Source organism: Diadema antillarum, unplaced genomic scaffold, assembly GCF_040938485.1.
Source record: "Diadema antillarum isolate AM-2024a unplaced genomic scaffold, OU_Dant_1.0 seq00000445_RagTag, whole genome shotgun sequence".
NCBI classification, from domain to species: Eukaryota; Metazoa; Echinodermata; class Echinoidea; order Diadematoida; family Diadematidae; genus Diadema; species Diadema antillarum.
Window position 1 is genome coordinate 1560605 of NW_027271419.1, and position 22292 is coordinate 1582896.

The following is a 22292-nucleotide window of genomic DNA, read 5'->3' on the forward strand; positions in this document are numbered from 1 at the left end:
CATGAATTCGACACTAGACAAATAAGACCCATGGGTCCGACATTAGGCAAACAAGGCTCACGAGTTTGACACTAGGCAGAAAAAAAAAATAAGGCCCACGAGTCCGACGCTATAGGTATAAGACCAACAAGTTCGACATTACATCACTGGGCTTATTATGTGCCGGTCTCGTGGGTCTTCTTTGCTTAGTGTCGAAGTCGTGGGCCTTGTTTGCCTTTTATCCGACTCATGGGCCCTATTTGCTTAATGTCGAACTCATGGGCTGTATGATTCGTGGGTGTCGAACTTGTGACGTGTGCCCGATTCTTTCATGGTAGTCAAATGAAATCTGAATCTCAGGGAAGGTGTGCTCACCCTTTCTATTGTAGGGTTGGGTCCATAGATTCATCGGGTACTTTACCAGGAGGTGTCAAGAGGTCTCAAAAGTTCACGAACAGTGGCAAAGGATTGGCAGATAGTTGTTAATCTTCGCAAAAACTGTCGCTAACATTGCTCGCAGTCGCTCGTAGTCGAAACCTTCCTTCGCAAACATTTTCCCGAATGTTGCTAATTTTGGAGCTATTAAGTAATAAATCAAATCAAATCAAACAATCAAATCAAACAAGAGTTCCATTTGCTAAATAATATGATAGAGGCGAAACCCGAGATCACCAACATTCCTCAGGAAAGTTCTTGGCGAATAAAAAAAAAATTGCAACGATCGTTTGCCACCCAGTGAGATACCCACTTTATATCATTTTGAGCATGATGGTACATGATGGTGTATGAACTTTGACCTCATAACAGCTAGCACTATCAATGTGCTCCCACATGTGCGGGACATGTACACGATTTGATTGGGAACGATTAACGTGTCTCAAACCGCAGATCGCGTAAGAGGCACGTATTGCCCAGTGGAGACCATCATTCGCCAGTGCGTCATCAATGACACCCCATACCATTACAACAACAACAACAACAACAACAACAACAACAACAACAACAACAACAACAACAACAACCCTCCTTACTACATGCTTCTGGATTCGTGTAACGGTGGATTATCTTGACACCTGTGGATTGCGTCTTGTAATTTGGCAGGTGTAGCGACCAATAGACATTATTTTGTGGTGAAGTCAGCTAATGTTCGATATACACGTACAGTATACATGTATAGGTGTATAAGCGTTCTTTATATTCTTCATATCTCACGAAAATTGACTGGGTGTAACAACTGGCGGTCATACGATTTGGAAATTTAACACGATAGCACCAGCCCCATGTAAGTTCTAATAATTTTGTGATTTGTGCTGCCTTTGTATCAGCGATGATCATGAAAATGCTATTAGTAATAATATTTATTCATTATTATACATGCTGTAAACGTCATATCATAATGGTTTTAAAAAATGTTTGAAATCGGCCTATGACCAAGATAACAAATTTAGTAAACAGCTACTACAACTGATAATAATTATGTTAATAGAATTATAACGATTATCATTATATTGTGATTGTTTTCATCGTGATAATCATCATTATCATTATAGCTATGATGATATTTACCACCCTCACCACCTTTAAAAAGAAAATAATAATGTTACAAACAATGACAATTCACGCCGGGCAGTCCATAATTGTCATTGTTAACAGTGGTAGTGATATATTGTATTTACAGTACATGTATATTGCCCGACTGCCAAGTCTTCGTCGATATCTATTGCCTCCTGTTCTTCGTTGTCAAATGATCATGTGGTTAAATGGAACAAAATATACCGAATGCGGCAATCGACTTTTTTTCCCCTACATCTTTCTGTAACTTTTTTTTTTTCTGGTTCCAAATGATACACATGTAATTTACACAATCGCTTTGAGGTTGTTAACAAAATAAACAACACAATTAGGGAATTTTTTTAAAAGTGCAAATCAACTAATTATGGTTAAAATAGCTGAAGATATCGCATGTAATTTTGCTATCAAATTGTTATTAGGATGAAATATAATGACTTTTATATAGTATATACGCATAAATTTACGGAATCTATTATATAAAAACAAACAGAAAAAAAACTATCTCTGTTCACCTGTACCCAAAATCTAAAACCTACACACACACACACACACACACACACACACACAAATCATATTTTGATAATCTTTATCAAAATGTTCAATCACAAATCTCTTAAACCCTATCAGTTAAAATAGCTGAAGATATTGCATGTAATTTTGCTATCAAATTGTTATTAGGATGAAATATAATGACTTTTATATAGTATACACATAAATTTACGGAATCTATTATATAAAAACAAACAGAAAAAAAAACTATCTCTGTTCACCTGTACCCAAAATCTAAAACCTACACACACACACACACACACACACACACACACAAATCATATTTTGATAATCTTTATCAAAATGTTCAATCACAAATCTCTTAAACCCTATCACAATGCAAAAATAAATGCAAACATGCCACACGTCTCTGGTTCCAACTGACAAAAGAAGCATGAGTTATCAGCTGCAAAACCAAATTTTGCATCCTGTTCCTTGGTATCCACAACCCGATGTAGTCACATAAACTGAAATTCCTTGAATTTTGAAATCATTATGTCAAACCTCCCGATCTGACAAGTCGTTCCATCCATTACTTATCCATAAAACCAAAACTAAATCTTTTATCTGTAAACTATGTAAATAACTTGCAGTTCTTTAACAAACTGTTCATAAATTCTCTAGATAGTGTGCTCTAGAATTTGAGTTAAATATTCAAAACTATATCAAAATTTGCTAAATCCTTGTACTTAGATCTCTCCGTGGTCTCAGGATCTTTCCATTCCCTTGGCATACCATCAATACTACCGTTTAATGAACAAGTCGTCCTTTTTAATACCAAGACCTTGAAAATACATGGTCCTTCACATGTCCATTATTGTAGATATCTGTTAATAAAGAAAAAGCCGTCTTCTTTGATACCAAGGCCTTAGAAATATACCAGCGGCTCCACGAGTCCATTATTGTAAATATCTATTAATAAACAAGCCACGTTCTTTTATACCAAGGCCTTGAAAATGTACCAACGGATTCACATTTCCATTATCGTAAATAAAATTATCTGTTAATCGACATATGCCGGCATCAAATAAATTCTAATCAAGAAACACTTCGTCTTCTATACGCAGTATATGCTGTGATTAATTGTCATTGGATTTACAGCTTCCTTTTCAAAATCCCTACAGTTTTCCATTTCCTGACAAGCCTTCATAATATTCCAAATAAAATGGTGGAGCTAACAAAGCCAAAATTGACAAATAGAAATCACATTTACAACATAAATCTTCCACCAACAAATCTAAAGCAGTAATCAAAATGAACGTTTTATCACAACGAACTGTTTAACCTATGTTCCCCAATACCTAAACGCTCTAATCGATACCTCAATACACTTTTTTGTTTTTGTTTTTCGACGATGTTTATTCTGTTCCATTCAAAGTAATAGAAAAAAAATAACAATTTTCATTTGCTACAATTGAAATGACGAAAATATACATTTGTGATCATAATAGCAAATTTGCTATTGCTGTACATAATGACATAACAAAAATTACATTTTCATGAACAATTATCAATTTACATACAGTCACTTCCCCTATGCTCTCAAAAAAAATTGCTTAAATTTAACAGTGATAATTCAATTCTTCTAGCATTAATCTTAATAATCATCCAAATGAATTATGCAGCAAAATTATACAGTAATAAATAATGGAACCATATTATTTATCAACCAATACCCGCCCACCTACTAACTCATATCCCTTACTGAGTCCCTATGACCACCCTCACCAGTTCCCTCCCTTCCTGTTTCCTCCCCCACCCCTATCTGTACACATGCAACACACAAACACACACAAACACACCCATACACACACACACACACATACACATGCACCTAATTTGGTTAACTGCTCTTGCCTACACAGTCATCACAATATAGTAAATATAGTTATATAATCAGCCCGCCAACAGGCTGACAGGAACGCATGGGAAAGGAGGGGGAGAAAATACAAAACAACACAAGAGAAAAAAAAAAGAAGAAGAAGAAGAAGAGGAGGAGGAATGAAGGAAAGGAAAAAAATGAAGAAAAGAAAGAGTGGAATACTATGGAAACATTACTATTTTCATAAAAGTCACAGACGTTGCACGTAGCTTCACACACACACACACACACACGGGTGCGCACGCATGAATGTACGCACGCACGCAAAATAAAAGATTATTGTACTTCTGCTTAAAGTTATTCAGCCAAGCAACGCTGAAATGTTTTTAGAATAGGCCCTACCTACTGACATTTTCTAGAAAGTTGGACGTCACAAATAATATTGTTCTTTTAGAGATTCCATCAGATTTAGAGACGGTCGCACATCATTGAAAAAGGCACAAGACCAAGTTTCCTAACACTTTTACTAATCAAAGTGTTTCACTAAATAACTGAGGCATATGAAATCAGGTCTACGCCTTGAGTGCATGTTAGGGGAAGGGGAAATTTCATTTTCGATTTCTTTTTCAAATCCCTAAAATTCCATTTCTGTGGCATGGTTTCCTGTTTAATCTTTGCGTGCAGGGGGCGTTTCATCAACGAGTTCGTCGGAGGTTTTCACCGACAAATTTGCTATCAGCCAATCAGACGCAAGGATTTCAGTAGCTTTTAACAGTTGCCAGTGTAAATCACTGACAAAAAGTTTCATGAAAAGGTCCCCAGATTGCATGAAGTTATTGGTGAATTTTAGAGGTGCTTCAGTCACATTTTAACATCTGCGCCTTTATCTGCATCATATCAAATACTTTTCATAAAAGCAATAACTAAAAAATAGATGAAAATACTTTGTAATTACTCATATACGGTTGGGGCAGATAAGACCTAGTGCGTGATGATGACAAAATCTGGTAAGCCCTCCTCGTACTATTGACCTGGAATCCTCATTAATTTGTCGCAAATAGGGCCCTCTACCAAACGCATGTGGAGGAGCAGACTAAAACCAAAATGAATTATTTCACAAGTACATTTCAAAAACAAAACAAAACTAAACATAATTTACAGATGATTTTTGTATCACATCAGGAAGTAAGAAAACATCTGGGGAACGAAATTTTAAAAAGCTAACTAATTTCATTTAGTCTTTCTCTAATGTGGGTAAGCAGTTAAATTTAAAGATGTCATTTTGATGCGGACAAAATTACACTTTGTCAGAAGAAATAGACCAATCACTTGATCATGTTGATTGCTTAAAGTTTCATTTCAATTCGATTCTGAATAATTTTCTACGCTTCTATCACCAGGATTCTGACGGGTCTGTCACCATGTTTCCACTCAAGCAGTTCAGCAAACACCGGAAGGTCTTGCTAGTCCTGCTCGTCGTCGTTATCGTGTTCAGCCTGCAGTTGACGTTTTTCGGAGCAGCGCCCACAAACAGAAATCATGTCCACACCCTGCTGAACAAGAGTAAGAAACGCTGATCTACTGGTGATAGTGATTGATAATTTATGTTTGGAGGGAATGAAAATGATGGGTGCTGTTCGTTATTCCGAAGGTTCGCTATTCCGAAGGTTCGTTATTCCGAAGGGTCGATAAGCCGAAACACACAAATTCCCTATACCTATAGGTTCGTTAATCCGAAAATGAAAAAGGGTTCGTTAATCCGAACATTTGTGGCGTTATTCCGAAGGTTCGTTATTCCCAAGATTCGTTAATCCGAAAATGGAATTCGGAAAAATGAGTCTTCGGAATAACGAATCTTCGGATTATAGAGTCTTCGGAATAACGAACCTTCGGAATAATGAGCTGTAACCGAAAATGATAACGGTAATATCACTTCTTACGGTAATGGTGATCGATGCCGATGATATTGGTGATAAGGATAATGTGTCATGATTATCATGCTGCTGATGACGAAGAAAATAATAATTGCAACTAGAGAAGCATTCTGAGAGCGCAGACCTCCGCCAAGCATGCAGCTCATTTCCATGCACCACTGATCTTCTTCTTCCATAGAGATTAGTGATTTCCACCCACACGTATGCGTGCTGAAAGCCTTTCGTTCATTGTTCGTTGATCCTACCTGCCAAAATATCGAAAATCCTTCATAAAATCCATAAGAATCCCCGGATCACAACCAATTATTTATCATCTGTTACTTGTCACTTGTGTCATTCTCAACCTTTCATGTAAATTTCATCTAAATCCGTTCACAACTTTTTGAGTTATTTTGTACACGGACAAACAAACAAACAAGCAAACCAACAAACAAACGTCGAGGAAAATTAAACTCCTCCCTTGGCGGAGGTAATAATTGTACAAGATGATGGTGATGATGACGATAAAAAACGGTCACTGCCGGTGGTGACGGTGACTAGGATGATGCCGTCGATGCTCTTGACGACGAGAACGGTCGTATTGAATATAGCGATGATGACAATAATGATGATCACCCTGGCGATGTCGACAATCAGTGTCGTGATGCCAGTGATGAGGGAAATTGTGTTTATACTACTACTGTCTCATGTAGAAATGATGTGACCTTAGTTTTATAGAGTAGATTTGTAAATGAGCGACAGTAATGACGTTAATTTCCACGATAATTAGGTTAATTAGGACAATTTTGCTGCTTTATGGAGAAATAAATCAAAGTGATTGATAGGCCAGAGGGGTTATTTCAAATAAAAATCGAAGCCGACTACATAATTTGATCCATTTCTGTGTTAATGATTCAAAGGGAGTATAGAACGGTTATTGATGCGAACTTTTCATTTCCTTGAAATTGTAGATTTTCAGTGGACCCACGGACACCTTGATGGAAAGCAGGCTATCAACGCGTCGACTCTGAAACAGATGATTGAACGAAATATCACCAAACTAGACACGCCTAATTATCGATTCACTGGTAACTTTCCTTCAGTTCTTCTTTTTACCCGTTCATTAAAAAACAAATTCATCGTAATATACAAGTGGATTGAGTAAATGCAGCAATATTAGTAGAATACATCACTGAAAGTTTGTGAAAATCAGATAATCCGTTCAAAAGTTATGAATTTTTGGAAGTTTCTGCGCAGTCACTGCTAGATGAGAAGACTACTACATTTTATGATGTCACATGCGTGGAGCGATATAAGGAAAATTCTAAAGAGAATTTGAAGAAATGTATCTTTTTGTTAAAGTGTACATCCCATCCGCATCGACTTGTCACTACGTTTGCTAATTAAGGGTAATGCTATTCCCCCTACCTCCTGAAAGAGGCAAGTCAAATGCTATTTTATCATGAGAGAAAAGTAAGAATATGTTGACTTTTCTTTATATTTTCTTCATATCGTTCTACACATGCGGCATCACAAGCTCATAGTAGTCTTTTCGTCCAGCGATTGGCGGCAGTGAAATTTCGAAAATTCATAACTTTCGAACAGATTGCTCGATTTTCCTCAAACTTTCAGTTATGTGTTCTGTTGATATTGCTGCGCTAATTTCAGGTACCTTGCTTGAATGCATATTAAACGTGTCTCCCCCATTGGAGCAAATTAATAAAGACAAACGAGGATGTGTAAAACTTTGCCATGACGTCATAGTGAAACAGACCTGTTGTGGTGGCCCACATCCAGACGAAAGTGACCACAAGGGGTTCATTGACCTGTGCATTTGGGGTCAGTGACCACCTTCGCCCCCTTCCCCACCTCCCTGCGTCATTCATAATTTTATTCGCATCATAACATCGTAGAGTTGCATCATTACGTTACTGCAATAAAGCATCACTTAGACCTATTGTTGTATTTCGAGGAGCTCTATAGTGTTTGCCAAATTGTTAACCCATTGGGAACAGGGTGCATAGTCTGCCACGTATGAACCAGTGACACTCATCACAACACCCTCGAAGTTAACGGGTTAATCGATGAATGGTTTCTGCTTCGATACTTAAAGCCAGTGAAAAGTTGTGAAGTCACGACCTCATCAATTCATTTAATTCATGTATATATAGGTTATCATGTGACATAATTGATGTTCATTGTATCTTAGTATTCGCGAGACTACAGTAAGACATAGTTCTCAGATGGGCTTACAATCATTTTTTTTTTTCAGCCATCTGTAATTTGCTTGCAATTATTATATCGGAATGCTTACCCAGAAACTTGTCTGGCTGACGCGATTTGCAGGAATAATGAATTGTTGTGGAGTATTTGAGATCAAAAGTGTGAAATAATCAAAGTCGGTGTACCCGACTATTATTCCTGAACGCCCTTCACTTTCAGTAAAGTTGGTATTATGTAAAGCGCTACTTGTATGTGATTATAATCGTGTCCTGGCAGTAGTATTGAATCGTATATGCTGCATGCAATGGCACCCTCGCGCGATGGATTCTGCCGTGGGCCGATACATTGTAATCCATGTAATTCAACATTAAACATGGTGTGCTCCACTATTGCATTACTTCCGGCATGCCTTTTGCATTTTCGTCTTTAACCAACTAAATCGTGTTTTCAAAGCGCTGTTTCACATATTCTTATGTGTTTGTATCCAACTTAGAGCAAAATCGACAGTTTATTAAGTCATATGGAAACTATATATGTTTTGCCTTTAGGATTCCACTATGCTTTTTTTATATCACATGATTTCAACAGAAAGTTCAATATTCTGTGAGTCTTACCTTAAAGGAATTTTATAGCTTTGGTCGAGACTTACTTCAGGTTTCTGACATTTTTGGTGAGATAATGAGAAACCTCTTATGAAATATAAAAGAGCATGTGATACCAAAAGGAATTCAACGTTTATGTGATACAAATAGGTTTTGAAATGGTCGAGTTATCCGAAACAAGGCGCTAATCATAAAAGACGGAAGCCATCTTTTATTAGAATCGCTTTTTTTATGCTTTGCTTTTGGATATATCAGCCATTCTGAAACCGATTCTAATGAAATAAACTTTGGATTCCTCTTAGAATGGTATGCTCTTTAACATTGATAAAAAAATTAAGTGTATCTCGCAAAAAGTTTAAAAAAAACCTCAATCCTCATCCCCATCAATACAATATAACCACCCCTTTAAACCTTGTATTTAAGTCCCATACTGTAGACAGATTAAACCTTGTATTTAAGTCCCATACTGTAGACAGAGTGGTATTTTCCTATCAATATTACTGTTTCTTCGTGTCTTTCCCAGAGCTGAAGCCTGTGCACGTCCTACCGAATTTAACTCAGATTTTCAAACCGAAAGTGGCTTACAGAAGAGAGAGTTCCGGTGAGTTTTGTTTTCGGTCCATGGTATGCTCTTATGACTTTGCTGGTATTTTTCCATTGTCACATGATTTGCCCCTGAATATTATTTCATACTTAGGAGTGATTGGTCCCCGACAGGAAATTATATCATAACGGTTCATTTAATTTTGTTTCGTTTCAATTCATTTCATTTCATTTTACACACACACACATACACATACACAGACACGCACACACACACACACACACACACACACACACACAAACACACAGACACATACTAGGGGGCGGATCCGGGAATTCCGTAAACGGGGGGGGGGGCCGCCTTTACAAAATTGAAGAGGGGGGGAGGGGGGGGGGAGGCGCTTGGATGGATACGCCACTGCATATACAAATTTTCATTTTCGGACCACAACGAACTCTTTAATTCCCTGTATACAGTTGGGATAACGAAAGGTTTTTTGTTTGTTTGTTTGCTTGCTTGTTTTTTGAAGATGTAGGCCTACTTGTATTGTACGCTGCAGAATCACTAGAGACGGATTATAACATCATGTGCATACATTCGTCTTTGAGTAATAAACTGGTTACTTTTATTAGATTAAAAGAACGCATACCAGTCTTATCATGGTGGAAAGTAAGGAAATGGTCATGGCCATCATTCGGCACTCTCATTATTGTGATCGCTCCTCACTCGGCAGTAGATCAGTTTTCAGATTGTTGAAATTGTCAAAACTTGTTTGCTGCATTTGCCTTGGTTTCAAATCTCCATGTATAATCGTTTTCTATCACCAGCCTGTTTTCGCGACACCATTTTTGTTTTGTTTTTTTTTGAAATCCAATACTACTACACTGGTGTACTCGGACAGACAGGGGATAAGTCTGTCAATAAAACTCAGTTTGCTCGGCAATAATGTTCAAACTCTTTCTTTAGAATTACAAAATGCTTCATTGTGTATATCAATGAAATGTTACACGTCGTATGAGTATGCGTATAGTATACAAATGATGCACAGGATAGAGTGCGTTAGTGTAGGCGTATAGTGCACTCGAGGGTATTTACAATATATTGTGAAACATGCACGAGGCGAAGCCGAGTGCATGTTGAATTGTTGCACTACATTGTAAATACCCGAGAGTGAGCTACGCCTCCACTAACGCCACGAAATAATCCTGTGCATCATTTGTTTTATAAAATGGGTCGAAAACTAACAGCATTTTTTACGTACCTTTGTGGGTCAAGACGTCCGAAGATGTTCGTCCCAAACATTTACGCACGTCGCACTCGGAAATCCCGCACATACAGTATAAGTATGATGGGGGGTTGGGTTTCCGGACACTTAAGTTCCCGCATGAAAACTTACTTATTTTACATAGAATATGCACCCTTTACCTTAAAGACTTGATATAGACTCCTCATATAGGCCTACTAGACAACATACTCTGAAAACGGCGTGAGAATTAACCTGCTAAATCGTTGGATTTGCCCTTCAAAGTGACTCCATGTACGCGTCCGGTCCCACAACGCTTGGTCTACTGTACTGTACAAAGTGTACGTATATAAGAGTATACGTACGCTACACAGTCATGTTATGCACAAGGGAAGAGGCCGGCCGGCCGGCAGCCCGAACTAGAAGTTGTTTACAGGATTGACAGCGCGTATGCATGCAATTCAAAGGAGCCGCCGCGCACACAGACGATCGGCAATAGGATTTAACACGCAGTGCAATGGGACTAGAATAAAGGAAGCACACGTGACTCATTTCAGCGCTTCCTATTGGCTACAATCTTGAACCCATTTTATAATATCATTTTATACACATCAAGTTCATTTATTTCCAGTTGTGTAATTACCTACGAGTAAATATACCAGTGTCCACATAGGCTTTGTAGACTAACTCTCTTGGAAAATAATCGAGGTGCGATTGATCGTAACAATAAAACTAATTTGAGATGAATTTCTTTAACCCTAAACAATACAAATGATATTCAGTCGTCACCATTTACATGCTTTTATTACGTATTTTTCGAATCAGCATCACACTTTCGTTTAAAGAGATATTAGAAACAGCACATACAGATATTTTATGGTATAATGGTATTACACAAAAATTATTGTTATCAAAAAGCAAAGACTGGGTTAGAGTTTTGTTTTAGTTTGCGTATAATAATTATATCTTATATTTCACAGAAGAACCGATTAAATACGTAGAAATAAGCAACGCTATAGACTCTATAATATGAAATTGATTGCGCCAGTTAGATCCGCTCAAGGACTATAGGCCCCTTATACGCAGTGTGCATCCGATGTAGTGTTCTTGTTCATATATTCGGCGGCGTCACACTGTATCAAAACAGTAAATTCTGTACATGTTGGTGATGTTGATGTAAATCCCAAACCAGAAATGTACACCCAAATTTCAGAAAAAGCATTAGTAATTTACTCGTACGTCATACGCTGGCTGACACCCCCATATGAATATACTTGTATTCATGTTTAATTTGCCTAATATTATTGATCAAGCAACATGAACTGTATTTGGTGATGACTCATTTCTTTCTTTAATTTGAACATTGTCTATTTTAACTGGTGCTAGCGACAAACTACAAGCTTCACTTTGTAGTGGGTCCCACCATCTCTATCCTCCAATTTGTTTGTCACCAAAATGTCTAGTTCTGCAATCCCCATTTAAAGTATAACGTACCCCCTTTGTATTGATTACGTATAATGTTGGTTTTCCTTCTATACTTTCATGTACATTGCGCGTAGTTTCTATTGATTATAATGATGAGATGAAGAAAAATAAAATAATCTTGGACTCTTGAAGAAAATGGGATCGAACGAAGGACCCCAAGACTGAGTGTATGCGCTCTTATCCACCGAGCCAAATTTGACGAGAAAAAAAAAAGAGCAATATTATAACAATTGCCCCAATGCCGACGTCCACATAATTGTAGGTCCTATACGCAGTGATATGTGTATTATACAGTAATAGACTATTATTCAACAGGTTTGGTGGGTTGTGCATTTACCACTGGTTGCTTATCCATACCGATAACAGAATGGGAGCTTAGATCAGTGTAGCTTATCATCTTTAGCAGATTAGAAGGACAGTTCTGTGTTAATTCAATACATTATTGTCGATATGACAATCATAGATCGTTGATGCTGTCAATGGATCCTCTTTAGTTACCTTGAATTAATACTTTCTTTTTTACCCTGCGCGGCCTCGCGATGTCTGGCCTTCGTATAGGTCTGTTCCTTCGTTGTTGCTTATAAAGTTAAATATAACCTCGAAGGAAATAGTTGGCAGGTTTTTCTGGTATCCAGACACTGCAGATAGAAGGAAGTATAATGTACGTCCAAGGAAATAATTGGCTGTCTTTTCTGGTATGTAGACACCCCAGAACGGCGGAAGATTATTGCCCCGTTCTCGGAGCCATGAAAGAGGAATTTACCCCAAAATGTATTGTGTGTGGATTCAACGAATACAAAAATATTTGTGAAATACCCCAGTGAAGTTTCGAAAGAATCTGATAATCCATTCAAGAGTCACAGGCTTTGACGGGTTTGGTTAAATCCTTGAACATTCTTCGCCCTATGATGACACAGTTCATGTTGACAGATTTATCGAAAGGTGTATGAGAAAAATATAACGAGGATTTCATAAAGTTCCATATTTCAAGCATGATGAATAGACCCTTGATTTACCTCTTTCAGAAGGCAGTGGTTATAATGATACATGTACTCTTAATTATCATGTCAGTAATACAGTGTATATTGACAGAATATGCTTTAATTGAAATAGATATAAAATTGTGTTCTTTATATCTTGTTTATTGCATTATTGTGACATGGTCTTGTTTTCATAGTCTTCCCATTCATATTTTCTAAACAGCTTGTAAAAACATTGAAGGCACTGATGGTCATTTCTTTTCTTTTCTTTTTTTTTTGTCTTTCTATATATCAGCTCATCTATGCGAACTACCTACTCCATCGCTGCAAAAGAGTAAGTTGACATTCCATGCATTTTTCTTTCGTATATATATAAGCACATTGAAACAATAAGGAAGACATTCTAATCAGTATACTTTATACTATATTATACCTATTATGTATAGTGTATTCAGCAGTATACATATAATAATGATTACATATTTATACAAACACAAACACACACTTACACACACACACACACACACGTGTATGTGTGTGTGCGTGAGTGTGTGTGTGTGTATACACCAAGATAATATGAGGTCTAATGGTCACGCACGCGTAGATGAAGTCTTTCTAGTTTTATGTGTAATGCACCTCATTCTTTAAAAAAAAAATACAAATAGGGCTACTTCCCATTTCAAATGTTTAGCACCACATCTTTTGCTTCGTCGTTTGGAGAGATAAGCAATCAATGTGGATATACAACTGTCATGTCGTATTTTAATTTTTGATATGGCACTAGATTTCCTCGAGTGACTTCCTTGTACTGGAATTTGTGTTTAAAGCTGTGGTGAAACCCATATGAAGAGAAGTTCAATTCAATTCAATTCAATTCAATTCATTTATTTTCATTCTTCTTCTTTTTTCTTTTTCAACAAAAACATAACACAAGATAAATCAGGTTTTACATCATAAACAAAGAACATTTGTCTTAATTAATAAATGGTATCAATAAACATAGGAGCGCATACTGGCAAAAAAAAAATAATACAAAGTCATGCTTCAGTTGAAAAAAAAAAAGGAAGAAAGAATAGAGAGGTTCACTAAAAAGCAAAGCTTGTAGATTGTGAACCACTCATAAAACCTATAAATTACTTATTTACAAACACTTGTGACGAATATAATATACGACAGGACGGGACAAAACAGAAGAAACGCAACAACATGACACAACTTGCCAGAATAGATGAAAAGTATGGAAGGAAAGAAAGAAGAAAAGAGAGAATGAGAGAATACCTACACGCTGAATAAGGGAAATGGAACAGAGGATGGTAGAGAATGTGCTTCATAGAGTTGGTGCTGCATGCAGCTGAGCAAGGATTGTAATGGCTACTTCTTTACGTAATAATAAATTCAGTGTTTGAATGATTGGTGGGTGGATGATGAACTCTGAGGTTAACAAAAACTATAGCTGTTAATGGAAAAAAAAAACATGTCAGGGAGGATTTAATAAAAAAAGTTTCAACTTGCGCTTAAAAGAATACAAAGATGGGGAATTTTTTATTTCACAGCTCAGTGAGTTCCAAAATCTAGGACCAGTGTATATAAATGTATTCTGAGCCAATAAAGTTCTCAGGAGGGGTAAATGAAACTCATTAGATTGTCTAGTGGGATAATCATGAAAAGACTGGTTCCGTGGGAACATTGAATTAAAAATACTGGGAAGTGCATTTACATTGTAATTAAACATAAACTGACCAAGTTGAAAAAAATACAAATCTTTAATTTTCAAAATCTCATGTTTAATAAATAATGGCTCTGTATGGGAACGTGGTGGGACGCCACAAATAATACGAATAACCTTTTTTTGTAACAAAAGTAATTTATCTAGTAAGTTTTGATGGGCACTACCCCACGCTAGGAGTCCGTAATTAAGATAAGGTAAAATTAGAGAAAAATACAACGTCAACAAAGAGGACAATGGAATATGAAACTTGAGTCTATTAATAATACCAATATTGCGTGAAATTATTGTACTAATGTTAGTAATATGCGGCCTCCACGAAAGTTTATCATCCACTGTGATACCAAGGAATTTTATATGAGGAACTCGTTCTAACAAAGTGTTATCAAGAACAATACCTGTGTCTAAATCTTCTAAAGAATTACTAAAAAACATATACTTAGTTTTCTGAAGATTAAGAGATAATTTATTAGCTCTTATCCACTGAGTTACTTTTTTCAATTCGGAATTAACTATGCGTACAAGAGTATCTGGATTTTGGTGAGAAAAGAAAATATTTGAATCGTCAGCAAAAAGTATAAATGAGAGTATGTCAGATGATCTACAAAAGTCATTAATATAAATGATAAAAAGTAAAGGTCCTAATAAACTACCCTGTGGGACGCCACATTTAATGAATTCTAAACTCGAGCTGTACTCGTTCAGAGATACATATTGTTTTCGGTTTTGTAGGTAACTCCTGAACCACTCCAAGGCCTTCCCGCGTATTCCATAATGAGACAGTTTATAAAGTAATATTTCATGATTAATTGTATCGAAGGCCTTGGAGAAGTCCAGGAAGATACCAATAAGATGAGAATGATTATCAATAGTGTGCGCAGCGTGGTCAATAAACTTTAAAAGAGCATGAATGGTGCTATGTTTCTGACGGAACCCAAATTGAGAATTTGTAAAAACATTATGCAAATTCAAAAAATTAATTGTTCTTGTAAATATCAATTTTTCCAATATTTTAGATAAAGATGAAAGCAAAGAAATAGGTCTATAATTACATATGTCAGAATCATCTCCTTTTTTAAATAAAGGGAAAACCTTAGCTATTTTCATAAAATCAGGAAAAACACCACTTGATAAGGATTTATTGAAAATATATGAAAGTGGGTCAGCAATTGAAGATATAATTCCCTTTAAAATAAAATTACTGATATCGTCATAACCGGCACTTCGCTTGTTATTCATTGCGGTAACAATATCTATTATTTCATATTTTGTTGTTGGAACAAAAAAAAATAGAACTGGAATTGGATTGACCTAAAAATTCAGAAAAATGTATATTTGACTGCGGTATTTTTTCTGCCAAATTCTCTCCAATCATTGAAAAATAAGAGTTAAAAATATTGACTATATCATTAGGATCTTCAAAAACTTTATTATCATGTCTTATTTTTACAATTTCTGATTTCTTTTTTGATATATTCATAGCCTGCTTCAACACCTTCCATGTATTTTTCATATCATGTTTATATTTTTCTAACTGAATCATATAATATTTTCTCTTTTCCAACCGTATAATCTTCGTTAAAATATTTTTATACGAAGTGTATCTATATTTTAACTTCTCAGTTTTTTTCATTTTGAATTTATAATATAACCTATTTTTCCTATTTATTGAACGAAGAAGAGATTTTGTAATCCATGGTAATTTGGGGGACGTTTTATAATTAACTGACTTTTCTTTTAATCTGGGAATATATTCATCTAAATATCTATTAATTATCCCTGAAAAATTCTCAAACGATACTTTTATATCATCATTATCATAAACACTAGACCAATCAGCCCTGTCTAGGTTAGCACCAAGACTAGCCAAATTTTCTGGTGTAGCTCTACGTCTGGATGAAAAAGAATGAAACTTATCAACACAATGTTTAAGGTCAAAACATGCTATAATGGGGAAATGATCAGTAATATCAGATAAAATTATGGAAGAATTTAAAATCTGCACGGAATTAGTAAAAATATTATCAAGGAGGGTGGCGGAATGATTTGTAACACGAGTTGGCTTCGAAATTAATGGCAAAAAGAAGCTGACAAAAACATTTCAAGAAATACTTGAGATGTATTATCATCATTCTTAACCAAATCAATGTTAAAATCACCCATTATGAAAATATTTTTATTAATAAAATGGGGTTTTTTTAATAAGTTTGATATACAATCCAGAAAATCTTTAGGACTTGAACTTGGGGGTCTATAAACAATACCAATCATAATAATATTATTTTTACTTTGCGGAATGATTATTTCCACAAACAGGGACTCTAAAATATCATTCATAATATTGAATTCATCACAAACACCATATTCAAATTTTTGAGATAAATATAACGCAACTCCACCACCCGTCCTGTTCCCTCTGTTATTAACAATAAAATCATAACCATTTAATGCATACGGCAAATTATCATCAGATGATAACCATGTTTCAGATAAGCCTATCACTGAAATTTGATGTTTATTTTGGTTATCTAATAATATCTGTAATTCATCAAAATGTTTATTAATACTCCTTATATTCAGATGTAACATAGAAAAAGTGCATTGTGAAAAACTCTTTGTAAAATCTTTGAATTGATCAACAGTGACATACTTAGAAGGAGTTGGAGTTAAGTCATGTTCAAAATCAAAAGCATTATATAAATCTTTTGAAGCTGCGTTAACATTGTTGGCAATAAAATTATCAAAAAAAGCAGACGAATGTAACTGAGTACGACTTAATTCCGAAGGGAAGCGTCTAAACAAATCAAAGAGTTCATCATCATCAAGGGAATCAAATGCTGCATTGAGTCGATTAGCCATAAGGAGAGTCATAAAGTATATGAAGGCATGTCAACTGACGAGTTTGTAAAGGAATGAAATATAATGGCACAAGGGAAGCACTAACAGCCCCGGGTTCACGGATAGTACAGCGAGTAGGCAAATTCACATGGAGATAGATTTCTGGCAACATAAACAAAAACATAAAATACATAAACAGCATAGGAAAAGAACATAAATTACATAAACAATATAGGTAGAAAGCGTACACACAATCAGTCAGAGTCTGTAGGAGAACTTTGACTGGACCAGTACAAAGCATGTAAACGGACATAGAAATAGCTCCCGAATTTGAACAGATTTGCTGTTTGTAGGAAATAGTTATGAATATTGTCTAAAAAAATTATTGATTTGTAGGATGACAAAAAAAACCATCTGTAAATTCATTCTGTATATCTCACCCTCGCTCCCGATTCTACCCCCTCCCGGTGTTCAACGGACTGATTGCATGTGTACAAAAACTACAGTTTAATTTGTAATGATTGACAAGATGGGAAAAATAGTGGAATTAAACGCACTCGCGTGTAAAAGGAGCAAAAAATAATCAAACAAACAGAGTGTTTTGATGAGGAGGGTGAAGAAGGCGAAGGTGGGACAGACAAGTATTTCATAGGCATGTGTTAAAAAAAATCAGCAAGAAAAATGCTAAGGCTGTTTAAGCACACATACAATTCAGTTTTTACTGGGTGGTTGAATTTTCGTGCAACCGAGGCAGGCTAACGACCGTCAAGTTACACCCGGCATTGACTTACAGCATAAGAGAGAAAACAAATGCGTCATGTTACATGACAGGCAGAAAAATGAGGGGAAAAATGTGAAAACAGTCCACGTGCACTGTTACAAAACAAGGAGGAGTATAATATACACAGGGATATACACGGGGGTATACAGGACTGGTCGGATCAGAATGTAGATTGAAATTGTAGCTAATCTGAAGGACTGGTAAGTAGCTGAGGTGACTGCCCTCGATTGGACATTGGACATTGTGAAAAAGAATACCACTGAAAACATTATGAGTATAACGACAAGTTGAATTCAAATTGGGATACACATGTACCTATATATCATTAAATGTGTCTTATATTATGTGAATACCAATACGTGAGTGGAACAGGTTCACGTTAATTTGCTGACATTACGCATGTCGGACAACACTGCTGAAATGAGTAAACATGAACGTGCTATAATGATGATAATGATAACCCTCGCAGGGGCAGACGGGGTAACAGCTGTATGCGAACTGAATGCCAGACTTACAAAAGGTGATAAGAAACAACAACAACAGATCATTCCATAGTCTCAGGAAAAGCGTTATTCGTACATTATTGGATGCATAAATAAATAAGTAATTTTATTTCTTTTATATATTAAAGAATGAAGAACATCAGAATATTTCATACATTATTATTAAGTATATTATATCTATAATCAAAGATAATCCTAACGTGTGCGATGAATGTTGTAATCAGACGAAACAAGGAGGAATTCAAAGGAAAAGGAATTAAAGAAAGGAGAAGAAGAAATTGAAGGAGGAAAAAAAGGAGTCGTATGTGCTTGAGCGTCATGTGGTGGTGTGTAACGTTCTTATCAGTGCTTTTATCTTGCACCTGTTTTTGTTTTTGTTTTTTCATTCTCTTCCTTCCAGGAATCAAGTACGTTGCAAACATCTCGTACTCTAATCTCGCGTATTCCGAGAAAACCGTCTTCAAAAATCTCACCGAGAGGGTGCGCCGTCTCACCGAGGAGGCCAATCACGTCGTGAGGGAGATCTTGACCCGGAAGCGATCGCTGGCTAGCGACGACCTCGAACCGGACGAAGCCGAGGAGACGAATGAAGCCGAAAAGAAGAAGTCGGAGAGGATAGGAGCGGCCGAGAGCAGTTTGAGCATGGAAGTGGGCACCCATCTTTACTTACCTGGTGGTCACTGGATACCCATTTCCTGTAAACCGAAATGGAAGGTATAGTGCTTGCATGTCGGTGAGATTATCTTTGTGTTTTTTGGTGGTCGGTTTGTCTAAGTTATGGATAAGTTTGTTTCTTCTTTTTTTTTCTAATCAACATAGGTATAGCTTACAATAACATCAGGATGTTGCTAAATTCAAATCAATCTAATTCGATTTCCTATCTGCGCTGCATGGTAGGGAAATCCGGGGTAAAGAGGACCACGGAACTATTACTATAAGCTCATGCAGCTTTTAGAACTCTCAAGGTTATAGGGGGGCTGCATCGTATCTGATTCGTGCAATTCACGGTGTTTTCATGGATAATGTCTGTTTCCGTGGAAATTGCATCTGAACCAATAATTAATGAAGTTGAAGATGAACTTTACATGGTTGGGGCAAAGAGGATAGGGCAAGGTGGAACCTGTTAACTAATGAGTTTGTGGGTAGTTAATTATGCAGTCTCTCCAGCAAAGATGGTACGTTCGGTTTCGAGACCAGTGGCGGCCGGCTCTCCAAAAACTACTGCAGTGAATCGCAAGCAGACGCTGAACCCGATCTCGACTCCGTGCTTTTACGTCATCCATCTATCCATCGTTCCATCCATCCATCCATCCATCCATCCATCAATCAATCAATCAATCAATCAATCAATCAATCAATCAATCAATCAATCAATCAATCAATCAATCAATCAATCAGTATCAGTGGGTTGGTCACGTGACATGACAGTTCACATTATATTGCATACAAATCCTTGAAATATGTTAGAAATTGTTTGTTTTTCTACAGGAGATACAGTATCAAAATAGAAAGCTTTCTTAAGTGGAAAAAGTTTATGATTTTGTACTTTATCATATTGAAACCATTTTAGTACCGTACGCCTTAAAAAACAGAACAGGAGGTGTAAAACAAGGCACGAATGTATACGAAGGCCATAGAACTGCAAATCTAAGCAGGGTGATGGTTTTCACATTGAAGAAAAGTGAAAGAAACGTCAACGAAAAAGGGAAATAGGGAAAAAAGGGAAAAGCGAAATGATAGATTCGTTCGATGTCGCAACGCGTGCAGCTCTTAATTGTACCATTTCTCGACATCAATTTTTTTTATCTCACAGAGTCCAGGCTGCGTTAGTATCCTCGCCGATTGTGGCATGTTATTTACAAGGGACAAAGTTCGTGTCAGAAATGCTTGTCCGTATGAAATAGTAATGTTGCCTCAATTTAGATGCAAATGAATATACTATATAGGTAATCTGGTAAAATTCGTGCCGTGAGAACATTCATTTCGAGAATACATCAAAGAGCATTTTCAATTTAAAAATCTCGAAAGGTTGTTTACAGTAAAGTGCATGAACATTGCCTACATTATTTTCAGGTGGCATTGAACTCTCTAAATAAATCGAGTGAAAATATTCACTCTTAAAAGAGTGAATTCAAAAAAGAGTGAAACTAGAGTGAAATTGGAGTGAATTTTGAGTGAAACTGTTCATTTTCACTCATTTTGGAGTGACCTCAAGGATCACTCGAAGATTTTGGAGTGATCCCTGAGGTCACTCTAAAACGAGTGAATATGAACATTTTCACTCAAAATTCACTCCAATTTCACTCTAAATTCACTCTTTTTTAATTCACTCCTTTAAGAGTAAATATTTTCACTCGATTTTTTTTAGAGAGAACATGACTGTATCTTTAACAAAACGTGATCATAAAAATCACATTATGTTTTTGCTCATTGATAGGCCAAGAAAAAAAGTCCACACATTTAGATAGAGGTATCTGATTATTTTGTGTGTATAGCCTCCGCATACCGGATGAAGTGTCGTAATTTCTCATTCATTTCTAGAAAATGAAATCGAAAGTGACAATATGATGGTATAGCAATGATCATGATACCGAAAATTTTTGCTCATTGATAAGCCAAGAAAAAAAAAGTAACCACACGCATATGGATACATTCAGGCGTCTGGTTATAGTATGCGGGCTTCGCCGGATATGTGGTTGTTTTTCTTTCATTTCTAACAAGTTCGCTGCTGTTTATGAACCCGTATGATTATCATCGTCTCTTTCCGTCCTTCCGTTAGAGGTTGAAGTAGGAAATATTCTATGAAATGCGACACTTCTGGTGCTAAAGGAATCCAAATAATGCAGATGAGGGGATGAAATGTAGATGCATAGTAACGAAAGTCTATGCGTCGGCACATGATTATAAAATAATATGACTTCCTCGTATACACTGTGCATGGTTTCAGTTGTGTTTGAACGGCATTATATTTGCAGTCGCGCTGCCTTAGTCTACACTCGAGCAGCGTTATACACGAACAAATCCGCGTTATTTTACTCTGATATTTCAGCCTGTGTAATCCCCCCATATTAAACCTCCAGCCCATTTACCTCTAACAGTATACTTATGTCATTTTTACCTGCATCATATGATTTTTTTTTTAAATATCACATCTCTCATCTCTGACATTTCTACCTATAAAGTTTTGCACCTTATAACGTCATCTCTGACATTTCTTTGACATTCTTAACCATGACAATATTACATTATAGTCTTGTATTTGACATTTACACATCTGATGGTTTTTATTTGATATTTTCACCTCTGACATTCTTACACCTGACGGTTTGCACATAACATTTTTGCCCCTAAAAATTTATCAGAGAACTGAAAACTTAGTAAGGGCAAATAAACTTATGAAAGTTTCATTTTTCGTCATTACCATGAATGAAAGATTATATTCCAGCCCTCGAACTCTTGATGTTAATAGTAACCGCTCGATTTGAAATGTATCAGGCTATATATTTGGGAAACCCTTACTTAAAGTTGTAGA

The 22292-nt window shown here is 36.3% G+C and overlaps 1 protein-coding gene across 1 annotated transcript in view; it reads left to right on the plus strand.

Annotated features, from left to right (window-relative positions):
• Positions 1–22292, plus strand: part of LOC139732741 (uncharacterized) — a 55859-nt gene that overhangs the window by 23107 nt on the left and 10460 nt on the right. Inside the window, exons 2-6 of the mRNA XM_071643592.1 lie at positions 5323–5485; positions 6807–6923; positions 9184–9261; positions 13208–13246; positions 19161–19474. Coding sequence (XP_071499693.1) covers positions 5323–5485; positions 6807–6923; positions 9184–9261; positions 13208–13246; positions 19161–19474 — 711 coding nt within the window. The remainder of the gene's footprint in view (positions 1–5322; positions 5486–6806; positions 6924–9183; positions 9262–13207; positions 13247–19160; positions 19475–22292) is intronic.